Source organism: Tyto alba, unplaced genomic scaffold, assembly GCF_018691265.1.
Source record: "Tyto alba isolate M040663 unplaced genomic scaffold, T.alba_DEE_v4.0 Super-Scaffold_9, whole genome shotgun sequence".
In the NCBI taxonomy this organism is placed as follows: domain Eukaryota; kingdom Metazoa; phylum Chordata; class Aves; order Strigiformes; family Tytonidae; genus Tyto; species Tyto alba.
In genome coordinates, this window is record NW_024881330.1 from 23777647 (window position 1) to 23792405 (window position 14759).

Genomic DNA, 14759 nt, shown 5'->3' on the forward strand with positions numbered 1-14759 from the left:
TTGCCAAATTGCTTTACAGTGCAGTGACGGAACGGGCTCAGCTTTGATAAATTGAAGCTTGCTGTGGACACCACAATGTACCATGGGACGGATAATGTACAAATGATAGAGGGGAAGCGATGGAAAGAAAGAGGATTATTACACAGAAAGAAAACTAGAACTATTTAAAGGACATTAGAAAGGTCTTTTACTCAGTTGCAGTGCTTTCTATGCTAGGGTTGTGATCTGATTGGAAAAGCGTGGGAATGCAGGCACTGTTCCTGCCTGTACTGCTGTTTATTTATGGATAAATCAAGAGTTTCAGGCTCCAGCACTTTCACAGGCTTTCATGTCCTCTGAACCTTAAATTTTTCATTTTTAACTTTTAAAACAATAAAGAAGCACTGAAACTTTCTGGCCTGAGGAGAAATATTTCTGATGAAAAAGAAATAAATCACCACTTCACTTGGCCTACAACTTGTTCCTCTCAGCTACAGACCATTTTACCTCTCAAGCTACTCTGCCAACTACCTACATCTGGCTCATCTCCACATCATGTAAATGTACCATCTTATTAATTTTATTAAAAGACTAATAAAACAATTTACAAAGACACTAAAATGTTTTAATTTTAAATGAGTCTCTAGTATCCTATTAATTGTACCCAAGGTGTAAAGCTTCCTTTCAGTTCTGTTGTAATGAGGCTGGAGTGCCCATATTCCCTGGGTGACTCTCAGCTGTGCAGAGGAAGCATATAAAAATTTAAAACTTTATAAGCCTAGAGGAGAATAATGGTATGACCCAATATTTACATAGTAGCATATTTCAGGGCTCTGAACAACTATTTTTGTATCTTTTTTTTTAAACAGAAATATAGGGTCCTAACAATAAATGTAGTTATAGGGAGAAAACTTTCAAAATTTTGGCCTTCAAAGTATGCACTGAATTTTCAGAATACCAGAACAGTGTTTCTTGTAACCATTATTCCAGCCAGAATTCTGTCAATAAATTAATAATTACAAGTTAGGGGTTATTAGCTACAAAATTAAGCACTCTTGGGTGCTGCCTCACTGAAAGAAAAACTCATGTAATGGAATCTATCAGGGATTTGCTATTTTCTGTCGTGGATTTACTACGTTAGCTAGAGGAGTTCCCCTCAATGCCCCATGCTTTAAAATGATTACTAGACCACCACTTGAACAAATCAGTAGCACTTCCAACTTTCAAAAACTCTTACCTGCAGTTTTATGTCCACTTTTAATATTCAGGCTCCCACTGAGGTTTGATAAAGAGACTAACAGACAAGGTTTACTGGGATGTGGGATGGTTTCCATCGAAACAACCATTTGAACAGTGTGAATGGAAATTTTCTGAAAGCAAGAAAGGACTTGCCACAAGTTTTCTTGTACTGAATCCTTTTGTGCAGTGTTGGTGTGCGTTGTAGGTAGCAAATCCTTTGTACCAGAGTGTTTGGATACTGAAGTGACATCCTCATCTGGAATAACGCCAGCTGACGCAGTGGCCTCCTTCCTGGGCTCATCATCATTTGTGGTTATGATTTTCTTCAAAAACTGGTTTATTTGATCAAGTCTGACAAAACTAAGATTTGCTTTCAAAGGTTTTGATATGTCCACATTTACGTCAGCTGTAGGAGAGAATTGAAGAAAGAAAGACAAGAAGCTGTAGTGCAATTATTCAAGCAATGTAAAAATATTAGGCATTTAGTGGAGATAACATTTCCACAATGTTTCACTAAAAGGACTAAATCAATGGTAAAACAGAGTGAAACAGTATTTTTATGAATAAATCTGAATTAAAACATCATGAAAAGTACTATAAGCAATCTTCACTATATACAGTTTTAAAGGAAGAAACATGTCACAATGTCAATCTTATTTCCTTGCTCATTCCCAGGGATCACCGCAGCTATCTGAAAGACACATACCTTATTCAAGTGTGTAGGAGGGTTAGTCCTTTTGTGTCAGAATTAAAATATACTTCACATTCTCTTAAATTTTACAACCAGTAGAACTATTTGACTAAACTCCAAAGCCAACAGCAAGCATTTTCAACACATGTAAATGAGTGAATAAAATGCATATTCTGTTGTTTCCAACACAGCTAATTGCATTTTCAAGATGAAACATGAAATAAAAAGAGAATATAAAAACTGAAGTATGCTTAGGTTTCTTTGTTTTCTGAGGAGATTGGAATAACCTGATATTTTAAAAATGTTCGTCTCTTTAGTAAAGGATTTTGGTACTTCCCAGTACTGCTAAAAGTCTCACAGAATTTTTTGAAATCACAACTAATATGAACAACATTAACAATAGTGATGTTTTAGTAGCCGAGCTGTTGCAATTATCAAGATTATTTCACAGATTGGAAGCAGGATTTTATGATGGCTCAGACATTTCTGTGCTGCTATCTGCCTTTTTATCAGTACATTACACTTCATTACAGAAATCCAACTTTAACTTAGTTTTTATAATTTTTCATTTCAAATTCAGTTTTCATCCAGTAATGAGACAGCTACTCTGGGCAGGAGGATAAGTTTGCTTTTCACTTTGCTGTTTGATTCCCACTGCTGCACCACCAAAAACCAAAAATGATTAAAATTCTGTGCATATATCTAAACTAGATTAAATGTTCAGAGAAAACAGCACTACTTAGTTTCAAGTTTCATTATAAATATATATAGGAAACACTGTTTGTTGAAGGTTTTACATAGATTAATGAATATTTCACCAAAATTAGGACCTAGTTTCAAGTTGTTCAGGATCACATTCTACCCTTAATGCTCATGCAAACTGATGAGCTCGATTCTCCCCCTCTTTAGGTAAATTACAAGTTCTTACAACAATGGTAAAGGGCTGCAGGAGCAAAGCTTCAGAGATGCTCTTAATCATAGGTTTATGCTGACTTCAGAGAGTCCCAGGAACATAACAAAACACTTTTCTGACCACCCAAAATATCTGAGAGTTCTAAATTTCAGTTAGATGCTTTGGTATCCGAAAAGATAAGTCTCTGAATTAGAAACCAGCACTTTTTCTACACAGATAAGAGAAACTTACTAACGGCCACATAACAGTTGTTATAGCTGAATTAAAAAGCCCAAAACAACCTTCGAAAAAAGTCTAGTACTCCACAAGCCACAGCTAATTGAAATTTAAGACTGAAAATCTATTTTACTTGTATCTTACAATTCTAATTAATGGTTTTCTGAAAATGCTTTATCTTGTGTTAAAGCCTTCCATGCTGAACAAGAAAATGTGGCAAGACACTAGCTAACGAGTGGGCCTATCAGAAAGGCAAGTATCAAAGCTAGGAAGCTGGACATTAGAAGAAAGCAAGACTTTGAAGTATTTCCAGTACTTAAAGGGGGCCTACAGGAAAGGTAGGGAGAGACTCTTTGTTAGTGAGTATAGGGATAGGACGAGGGCTAACAGTTTTAAAATGAAAGAGGGCAGATTTAGATTAGATATAAGGAAGAAGTTCTTCCCTGTGAGGGTGGTGAGACACTGGCCCAGGGTGCCCAGAGCAGCTGTGGCTGCCCCCTCCCTGGAAGGGTTCAAGGCCAGGCTGGACGGGGCTTTGAGCAACCTGGTCTGGTGGAAGGTGTCCCTGCCCGTGGCAGGGGGGTTGGAACTAGATGGTCTTTAAGGTCCTTTCCAACCCAAACCATTCTATGACTCTATGATTTTTATGCAGTCAAAATTGCACATGATCAACTCTGAAGTTTGTTTCAAAATACTTATGTACCAATATTTTTAACTAAAACCAAGGGAAGAAAAATGTCATAACACTTTTGAAAATATCTTTACCCTTCTTGGCACTAAAGAACACCCCAAGACTCGCCTGCCCTTCTGCACACATCATTGGTTCTCTTCTCCCTTTGAATGGAGAAAGGCGACTTACATAAGATAGTAGACACCTATGTGACATTACGATATTAATTTACTTATGATACTCACATGGAAAAGAGTGCTATTCTAATGAAATGTTAAAAAACCCACAAAACAAACAAAACCCAACCAAACAAATGAGCAGCATTTTAAAAATTACTCAGGTTTGAAATCCAACTCACACTAGGATTTGGGTATCTGAATCATTTAGGTACTTTCAGAACAAGTCCCTTATTGACAATTTTCTCCATTAGTGATGTTATAATAAAGGAGTAAAATAGAATAGATGTTCTTGGCTTTGCTATATAATTAAGTTTATAGGTTAGTAAATGAGGAAAGGAACCTTATTGCTTGGTGTGACAGCTTTCACATCTAACTGCTTTGTGAAAGGCATCTTTTATTGCCAATATTTTCCTATGGTAGTATAGACCAGAAGAGGAAAAAAACACAAAAAACCCTATAAACCAAAAAATGCTCAGACATAACTTGATAGAACAGGTGTCAAGCTAAAGCTGGAGACAAAACTGATTGAGAAGGATTTAAAAGTAGATGAGTATGAGAGCAATAATTGTCTCTTGGGCTTCCTCATGCCAGGGAAGAGAAGACACAGGGTGCTGGTGAAGCTCCGCGGTGGAACACGCATGGCACCTGTGGTCCTGTGCCTGTGTTTTACCACTGCTGTTAGTCACTTGTTTTCACCAACACTGTGCTCATACAAGAAAGCAAGAAAAAGAAGTGGACATGAGGACACCAGAGAAATGCAAATATCTTTTCCCGTTTTCTGTTCAGAAACTGCACATCACACAGAAAAATGTCATGACTGATAACATGACAAAGGTTTGTATTAAGTTATTATTATCCAGTGAATCAGCCCTGACAGAAGGTGGTGGCAGCCAGAGCGTAATTGCAGAAAATGTAGCCCTGGAACCTGCACTGCAAATATTTTAACTATCTCATAATGACATAGGTTATTTTTACAACTGGGGAAAGATTATGTAAGGAGATTCTTTGGCATTTTAGGTAAAACATTCAAAAATTAAAAATCCAATTAAGCAATCAACATGTTTTTAGCCTTTGTCCTGTTTTACACTTTATACTTAGCGCTGTAAAAGAAACTTTAACATTCCTTCTAAGAAAAACATATTTAAGTGATGGACAGAAGCAGCGAAAACTGATGAAATATGAAGAGCTATTTTTAGCAGTTGATGAAGATAGATGTTCAGCAGCTTCTCCAGTCACTGAAAATAGGCTAAAGAGAGATGTTACAATGTAAAGGATCACCTAGATGCATCTGGAATCAAATTTCCAGGATGCAAAATCGAGGGCTAACAGTCTTTTTAGATGATTTTAAACACACTGGGAAGAATACCACACAAAACTGTGCAGATTCTGTACTGGTAGGAAAACACAGGTTCCTATAATTCAAACAACTCTGATTTGTCCAAAATTACATCAGAATCAGGACAGGACAAAAGGTAGCTCAAAAGCCACCTTTAACTCCTCAATTTCATCAGTCTCTTTTTTGCCTACAAGTGACTAGCTACCACAATTATATTCCAATACTTTCTTTAAATTTAAGACATAATGGCTATAACTTATTTTGCCAGGTGTTATCTATTTCCAGCAAACAAATACTAAAGAAATTATTGTTTGTAAAGAAATTAATGTTTGTAAATAGATTTCATTCAAGTGAGTTATTTCTGGTGATGTTTAAATCAGTCTGGACTAGATGATATCAAAGCAATATTTTTTTTATTACAGTGCAGCATTTGAGTGTTGAATTTGAATTGTTCTTTCTCTCTCTCAATTTCTTCACTACATCTCTTTAGATTAACCAGTAAATCCATGTCTGTCAATTATTAGTTTCTAATTACCCTTCACAACTTTCTGAACAGCTACTAGGAAACAGAATGATGGAATAACTATTGAGTTAAAAGGAGATTAGATAAATATAAATAAATTACACTTATTATACGCTCCCTCCACACCAGGAGATGACTTAACAGTGAAAGGAAAAGAATCACGTTGCAATAATGAAATCAGAGAGGGAATTCAGGTCCCAGAGGCGATTCTACAGAGTTTATGTTAATGTACACCTTGTGGGGGACCAAAAATCAACTGGAATAGTTTCCTGAAAACTGTTTCCAGCTATTTTCTCATTTAAAAAGTTCTAACTTCACTTGACCCATTAGTCATCATATTACTTACATTTATTATGTATTTTGAAATCTATTACAAAAAACCCAATGGATTCAATATGGCCTGTTTGAACAAAATCATAACATCTATAAAAGAAAACCTATGAGCAGCGCTCTGAAATTTCTGTCTGAAACAATTTCTTTCTTTGTCATTTTATTACTTAGAGTTTCAGATAAAAAATTTCAGGGTTATGAGTATTTTACCCTTGTTCTCCATAACATTCAGATTTGTACTGTGAAGATATAATTTTATTCTGTGAACTTGGGATAATGACATTACTCAGAAGGACTTTTTATTTGGTGGGCTAAAGATGAATAAGCAACACAAAAATAACAGAGCTCCTAGGAAGTTGCTTTAGGTCAATCCCAGCTCTCACTTAAATCGGTGGGCTTATTCTAATACATGCCATAACTTAATGTACACCAGGTTACTATTTCTATGACTAATAAACTACCATAGTATACTTTTAGTCTGAAAAAACAGAAAATAAACTACATGAAAATTATTTATAAGCTTTATTTATAAGACTGGGATCTTTTCACAGACTACGAGAAATGTCAAACTGTGAGAGAAAGAAATATGGCATTTTCCAAGAATTTGTTCACTTTTCATACTCCTCATTCTGCAGTTGATCTTTTATTTTTCATAGCTAATACAGAAAAAAACAGGTCTTTCTTCCTCATGTTGGACATGGGTCTTGCTCTCCCCTACCCCAAGAAAGCTGTAAAATATTAAACTTCTTAATAAACAGTACCGCTATAGAAGAGACTACTGTTTGCCCCAAACTCTTAGAAGGATTGAATTTCCTAGTCCTAAACAGGAGAGGGGCAGACAACAGGCATGAAACATTTTACCACCAGTAATATTCTTTCTCTGGGAGCCACCCATCCTGATGTAAGGAGTCTAACAGAGGAAATCTGAGGAAGGTAAAGGTAATCTTGAGCCCTGATTCTGATTTGAAGTCAGGGTGGCCCTTCAGCAACAGGGAAATGGCTGAACTACAAAAATTGAATTTATAAAAATAGGAAAGAAAGAGACATGTAAAGAAAAGACTAGCCGTACTGTTCTCAATTGTCCCTGGTCAGGCATCAAAAGAGAGACAAATTAAAAGAAATGGAACAGCAAGAAGAATACAAATGAATTGTTTTTATCCTCTAATTCATCATTCCCAATTTGGATCAAGGGAAAAGAAGGAAGAAACTTGAGACAAGGCTTCAGAGGCCATCTGCAGTCCATCTTGTATTCTGCTTCTGTGAGACAGATGCCAATTAGTCTGGAAGAGGCTGGTAGTCACTGCTCAGTATTTCTACCTACTGCTGCCTGTGTGCTGCAGCCCCACAGAAACAGGTCTCTAAGGCCAATATGGCAAACTACAGCCATTAGGGAGCTTAATCAACTCGAGCCATGCGAAGTGTTCCCCAGCAGTAACAACTCCTACTTCCATGACCTATTATGTCATTGACATTATGCGAATGTGACACTAAGATATTAACAGCTCTATCTAGCCAGTGCCTGGGTTTGAGATCTCAGACATGGCTCAGAGTGATGAAATACTATTAATTTTTTAAAATTGTCACAATTGAACCAAAATAAATTGTTGTAGGTTGAGAAGACCAAAGATACCATTAATAAAGGATGGAGGGTTACTGCTGCTCATAGAACGTTGACTGAAATTAAGCAGCTGTGCAACTACCACATACACTACATAGTGTGTCAAGGGTTGGCTGGCGAGGCTGAAAATGATAATGGGGGCACTGTGAGGCACTACCATGAAAGAAAAAACCTAGCTAAGGGAAACAATAACTCTCTCAACAGAGAGTCAAGGAAGTTGAAGGAGAATAAGGCAAGATGAAATAAATTGTTCCAAGTCATAGAGCATGTTTGTGGAAAAGAAAAGAACCCATGAATACTAACTGTCTATTATCTGCTTAGCTGCCGAATAATACATCTATATTAAGGCATACATGAAAAAAGAAAAAAAAAGAGGATTTCAGAAAATTGAGCAAATGCTTGAAATAAGTTTTAAAAGAATGCCAATACACTGAAAAAGATATCAAGAAAATATTTTCCAACTTATCCATGTGGCTTTGGTGTGCAGTTTTCATTGTCAGTACTTAGGCATTTAGGAAACTAAATTTATGATAAGTGTTGTAGACACTGCTTTTAGAAAGGTACTTTGATAATTTTATGCATTATTACACTGATATTACAGACAATAGATGTGTCAAAACCAAGGTAATACCTACAGGCTGCTACACCTGTTTAGAATATTTCTCTTTGCCCTCTTAATCAAATAAATATCATTTCATGGCTACAGTGTCAGTGCTTTAAAAACTTGTTTGTAAAAGAGCAAAGGGAAAAAAAAATGCTCAAAAGTTTTGCAAATGACCCAGAGTTAATTAGAAAAGTCTGCACCCTGGCTAGTTCCCCTTCTCACGTGTCAGCTCTCATTAAATCAAAAAATTCTCATTTCAAAGTTAACAAACACCATGGTTAACAAAACTGTTAAACTGGGATCAAGTGGGCACATTCCTAGGTTTATATATGATGTCATGCTAAGCAGCCCACAGCTGAACTTGCAAGTAGTATGAATGATTTTTCAATATATTAAGTATCTGATCTAATGCTAATTTTCTCTCTATAGGCTAACTGTGCTGGGAACAGGTGGTCCTGCTTTCAATTACGGGGGGCTAACATGCCAGTGTGAGGCCTGGATTAGTTCACCTTCTCACAGGGAATTTGCCTCGGTTGGGAATGGATTTATTATGGCTTCACACATGGAACGGAGCTCATGTCAGCTGAGGGCAGTGATACATCATATGATTCAAATTAACCTGCTGTGGACTGTTCCGCAGGGCTGATACTGTGTATTAAAATGACGACATTTTTAAAACAGCTTGAAAGAAACCAGGATTGCTGAAGTGCAATGGTTCCAATTTGTTCCAACTAATCTATCACCTGCTGGAGATATTTATTCTAGTGGGTTTCTGGTAGCTGCTATTTTCCAGGTTTCTCCAAACCACTGACCTTGCTAATGGATACAATTGTTGCTTCTGCAAATAGCCGGGAAAAAAGTTGGAGAGAGTGCCATGGTGCAGTTTTGTTTGTTGCTTTTTATGCATAACCCTAGATCCAGTTCTGTGCCCCTCGCTGTGTCCAAACTGTGCCATGGAGGGACCGCCAAGAAAGAGCAATCCCCCAGTTCTCACTTTATCTTTCAGTGGGACACGGCATTTCTTATTTTGTCTGGATCGTTTCTTCTACAGAAATTATTTCGAAAGGTGAAGCATCAAGGACTGCAGTTATTTCACACCTAGTCTAAAATCTTCCCAAGAAACAGCAGGTGGAAGAGGACTTGGCACAAACCATCTATATTTTGCATGTATGAGTACTTTAAGGCATTTTGTGTGAAGCTGTACTTCATAAACATGTTTTGTATCATTTGTATGCAGAAAGAATACATCAAAAAGACAGCTTTTATACCTAAGAAAGCATCGTTGATAAAAAAAAAAATAATCCAAAGAAAGGACTAGAGGCTAAAGAGAATAAATTTTCAGAACCTATTAAAACTAGATGGTCATATTTGTTCCTTACCTAATGAATGATTTCTAATGCTGAAGCAATAAACAGTTCACTTATGTGTATTAGACAAGAATTAGATCTACAGACCAGTAACAGACTGAATATAAAAGAGAGAGGGTCATGTAAACTGATGTAGATGGAATTTAAAAAATTTTAAATAATTAGTTACTGTAGAAAGAGAAAGAATAGTCCTTTAATACATTGTGGGGTTAAAGTTGAGGTCTGTTCCCACAGGCCTGATGATGAATGCTTATTTCTCCTAGGATCCTATTACCTTAAATCTGGAAGAAATATCATTTTTCTTTAGTTGCCAAAAACGTACAAAATAATCAACTCATGTGGCAAGAAGTGCATTAATGTATCCTGTTATTCTCATTTAATTAGTGGTTTCCAAGTTTAGCTACTTGCTGTAGTTTTTTGATCTCTGAGCTAATATGGACTGACAACCTGGTTTCCTGTGTGGTGAAACCATACGATTTTTCTATGGAACACTATCTACTTATCTCCTTCAGCTGACAATCTATTTACAAGGAGTACCGGTTTTATCTAACACAGCAAACACTGGGAACCACGTGCAGATTTTTTCTTTTAACTGCTTGCACAGTGGTTTGCATCACAACACGTAGGCATGCATGGTTGTTACATTTGAAATTTAACCTCAGCACACCAACAACGTATTTTGTAAGAAAAATTACATTACAATTAAACCATCAAAGTTTGAATGCTTAAAATCTATACAGAAAACTGTATAGTTATCCTAACTGGTACATCTGGACTTTTGTCTGCATAGGCACAGCTTTTAAAAATGTGCTGACTTTTCAGAACAGCAGATCAGATGTACCCAACAGGTAGCACCTACTACTGCACCCAATGCATTTTAGTTATTTACTTATTGCAGTTATAAAAGACATATACATAAATGAATACGAAAAATATGTCCTTAGAAAATATGGCACTTAGTAGCAGCATTATTTGCCAAATGTTCACCAAAAACTGAGTAGACCTTCAAGGCCTTCAACGTAAGTGTACTCCAGCAGGGCATTTATTTATTCATCTCTTTAACTGCGACGTCTCCCATCACAAATACCATTCGTCTGGTAAGCTTAAGAGAGCTCTCAGGAGTTTTGCTGAGGTTCTTGTCCTCAGTAAACAACTGCCAGCTTAGTTAGGATCTGGTGATGTTGACACTTTCTCCAGGCCTGTTGACGGCCAAGCTACCTCACCCTGGAAGAAGCTGTGGTTAGAGGACTTTCCCCCCAGGAGAGTTAGTAACTTATTTTCCAGTAGCCTGCTGAGGAGCTGTCAAGCTTTCATAACTCTTTGCATGTGCTATTCTGATGCAATCACATGCCAAAAGCGCCTTCCATTACTCATCCAGTGAAACCTCCAGTCCCCAAGGAAGGCTTCTTGGTAAAGGTTGGTTTATTTGAAGAGGATCTCATAGTGGCAACAGCTGAGGTTAGAAAAAGCTGCAAAGGACTGTAGAGCTGTTTTGTTATATTACTGGCAAAACACTTAATTAAAATTCAGAGTAATTACTGTTGAGTCATATGTAATGATAGATACAATTAGCAGCAAAAAGATGATAAAAAAATGCCTTTTGGCTAAGAAGATATCCTGGAGGAAAGTTTTATATGCTTTGTGAGAATAAATGGACTGAAGTTTATGATGCATTAATTTATGGGGTTTTAGTTCCTATTTAGCCAAATACCATGGAGGGTAGAGATTTAACACTAATTTGAGATCTGACTGAATTGAGAATGGGGTAGACACTTAGAATACTTGTGAATATATACTTTGCAAGTTGGTACCAACTTCCATGTTTGCTAGTTTAGTCAGAAGTCTGTCCTACAGGAGAGTGTCAGGGAAACACCTTCAGGTGTGTAATAAATTAAGTATAAAGGCTGTGGCAGGAAACTACAATGAGAACCTTGAGAAAAGGGAAATGCACAGACAAAGGGTCTGGGAGTATGGGAATCTGCCAGATGTGGGGAGAGAAGACACAAAGGAATGGGGGGCAAGTTGGGGGGGGGGGTGGGCGCAGGGGAGAAAGGATAAAAGAAAACCAATCTGGCAGCAGTGACCAAAAAGGCCACTGATAGTAGTTGTGTCTACCCCTTTTGTGCTGGTCATGACTGGAACAAAAATCTACTATTATTGTCAATTAATTCTTTAGTTCAAACGGCAGTAGAACATGCAGTAGGTCTGAAGGTTCAGAGTCCTATTAATGAAGTCAGATAGGGATCAATATACAAAAAGCTCTGCATTGTGAGGTGGTTTAAAAATCTTAATGCTTTTAAGGCAGCACAGAAAACAAAAAAAAAGGGGCAATGATGAGGTTGTTCACGTACTTCATTATTTTCTTGAGGCTTCTGCCTGCCTGCAAAAAATGCATTTTCAAGTTACTTAACCAAAGTATTTATAGTCAGCAGATAAATATGTATGTCTCATTCTCTAGTTGTTCAATTTGATGTCCTAGGGTTTGATATGCAGAAGTGATTTCTGCTTCACCCAAAGACAATATAAACTGTGTTTCCAACATCCAAATTTCTATATTTTTAAATACCTTGGAAAATTGTGTGTTTTAAACTGGTAACCATAATACAATGAGAAAATGTTTGATTTCCCTTTGCCTGTTGTCTTCTGTGAAATGGCAAGGGCACACTATTCCATTACCCATGGGAGGTTTGTACAGGTAAATTAGTATTTCTGTAGTGCTCAGATCTTAAAGCAGTAAGCAACTCAGAGAAAATAAGTAATTCTGCTGTAGAGCCAGGTTTAGATACTGTGCTGTAAAACGATATGAACAGATAAGTGAATGAATAGGAGAACTGAAGAGTTGCTCACTAAATAACTAATAACAGCTCATTCTGTGTGCTGAGTGAAGTAAGGATGTTTAGGGGAAGAAGTTACAGAATTCAACAGGTTATAACAAATATCCATAAGGTAAATGAATTATGATGGCACAGGTAAATGTAAATGTATTTTCTATCTTTTAGTATAACCTCAGTTATATTCTACATAGTAATGTAGTTATAAATACATAGTTCACAAAATAGAGAATAGATGACACGTCAATTTGCAGGAGCTTCTTACACTCTAGAAGGGAAACTTCAAGTCATGTTATTTTATATAAAAGCCAATAAACCTTCATACTACGCCACTTACACTCTGTGTTAAATAAACACAGTATCATTATTTTTTAAATTTTACAGTACCAACAGTTTAGATGATAGGAATTTGCAATGCTAGGTATCCAGATTCCAAAGAACCCAAGAGAAGGAAGCTTATAAAAATCTTCAGAAACATTTTCCATGACTGTAATAAATTTTCAGTTGTTCTAGGGCTAGAAACAGGTAGGTGTCATTCTGTTGGAAATTTGCCAACCTCAGCCATCTTGAAGAATAAAATTTCTAAATTTACCTTGGAAAGAAAATAAATACTTAGACCTTAAACCTATGACCTGTCCAGGATTGACCATCTCTCAACTTCGATTTTAATTCAGGATAATTGCTGGAGGAAAACTGCACATTCATTAGCAAGGAATACAACATTTTTCTGATGACCTAATGTGTGTGTCTATGTGTGCATATCTACAGATAGATTACATTAGAAAATAAGAGATTGAAGTACAGTGCTTACCTGGTCCATTAAGGAAGTCTTTAATTTGTACAGTGATAAGAGGAGGTGGAATACCACTTTTAGCATCCACCTCTCCTGCTACTGTCTGCAACCAAATCTTGCAATAATCCAGAGCTTCTGGTAGGGTCTTCCCAGGATCTACAGGTGATAATGACCATAGTCACTAATGATATTCCAGGAGTATGATATACAATAAAATGCTACACACAAAATTGATTAAAATTAAGAAGTTTTAAATGTAATACAGTAAACAGTATTCCTAATACCACTGTTATATATAGCATTTGTGCCTACAGACAGATGCATGTGTATAACAGTGCATGCATATGAAGGCAAGAGGGCAAGACTGTAAATACACAAAATGTAGAAAACCTGCAAAAATATGAGTAAAAGACATGAGTTACCACAAGATGACTTTAAATAGCACACAATTTTAGATTTAATTATGATGACAATTAAGGAGTCCTTACAAGAGGTGCTCGAAACCTGATACTTCTGGATTGTATTTTCATTGCCAGGTAGAGAAAATAATAATGGAAAGATAAATGGAAAGATAAAGTCTAAAACACCAGAATTCTACCAGATCTCAGGAACAGAGCACACAGACAATGTGGTTATATCATTCTCTTTGGGGTTTCACTCAATAGCTAATCAGTAGCTATTCTTGCATACCACCTTGAATTGTATTCCTCGGATCAGTTTATAATATTACAATAGTACATTAAATTTAATTTTCTCCAAGTGCTATTGTCTTCATTTTCTATGTATGGCAAAAACAGTACTGTAAGAACACTCCTTAATCTTTAGCCACTCATGACCTTCACTGTAATAGTCCTCAGTTCTGACACTACAGGTCTTAAATTCTAAGTAATCAATTATTCTTTATTATCAAAACTGTTACATTAATTAGAATATTTCCCTCATCTGTAAAGATGTAAGGAGATTTTTTTGTTGTTATTCTCTCCCATTTTCAGTAAAAATTGCTATATTTGCTTTATTTGAGTTTTACTGAATGGATTCCTTTCAAGAACAGTATTTACATACCCACTATTATAGTCAACATATGGTATCGTGGTATCACAGTCATATGTGGACTGGGTATATAAAGTCAGCTTTGGAATTTGTATTTCTTGACCTTATCATGTGATTCATATAAAACTTGGCACATATGAACCCTTATGTGATTTCAAAGAACCTACTGAAACCAATTGATCATGACTTTAGATCTATATGGAAAAGATCAAAAGTTAGCACATTCTTCTGTTTTTATTTGATCAATTTTCAGGCAATGACTTTACAGCAGTATTTGTACTGCAGAGCATATACATTACAGCCCTTCCTTCTTTTTATTCCTGCTATACATTTATAAAGTCAGCTCTCAACAGTTATTTAAGAGCTGTCACTGCATACAACAGATTTGTGTATTTTCCATGTGAATTTCTACATTTTTAT

The 14759-nt window shown here is 36.3% G+C and overlaps 1 protein-coding gene across 4 annotated transcripts in view; it reads right to left on the reverse strand.

Moving 5' to 3' along the window:
• Positions 1-14759, reverse strand: part of VPS13B (vacuolar protein sorting 13 homolog B) — a 471233-nt gene that overhangs the window by 97564 nt on the left and 358910 nt on the right. For all 4 annotated transcript variants that reach the window (XM_042785990.1, XM_042785992.1, XM_042785989.1 and 1 more), the window contains 2 exons: positions 13308-13445; positions 1217-1624 (listed from right to left, as the gene is read on the reverse strand). In XM_042785990.1, the coding sequence (XP_042641924.1) occupies positions 1217-1624; positions 13308-13445 (546 nt within the window). The remainder of the gene's footprint in view (positions 1-1216; positions 1625-13307; positions 13446-14759) is intronic.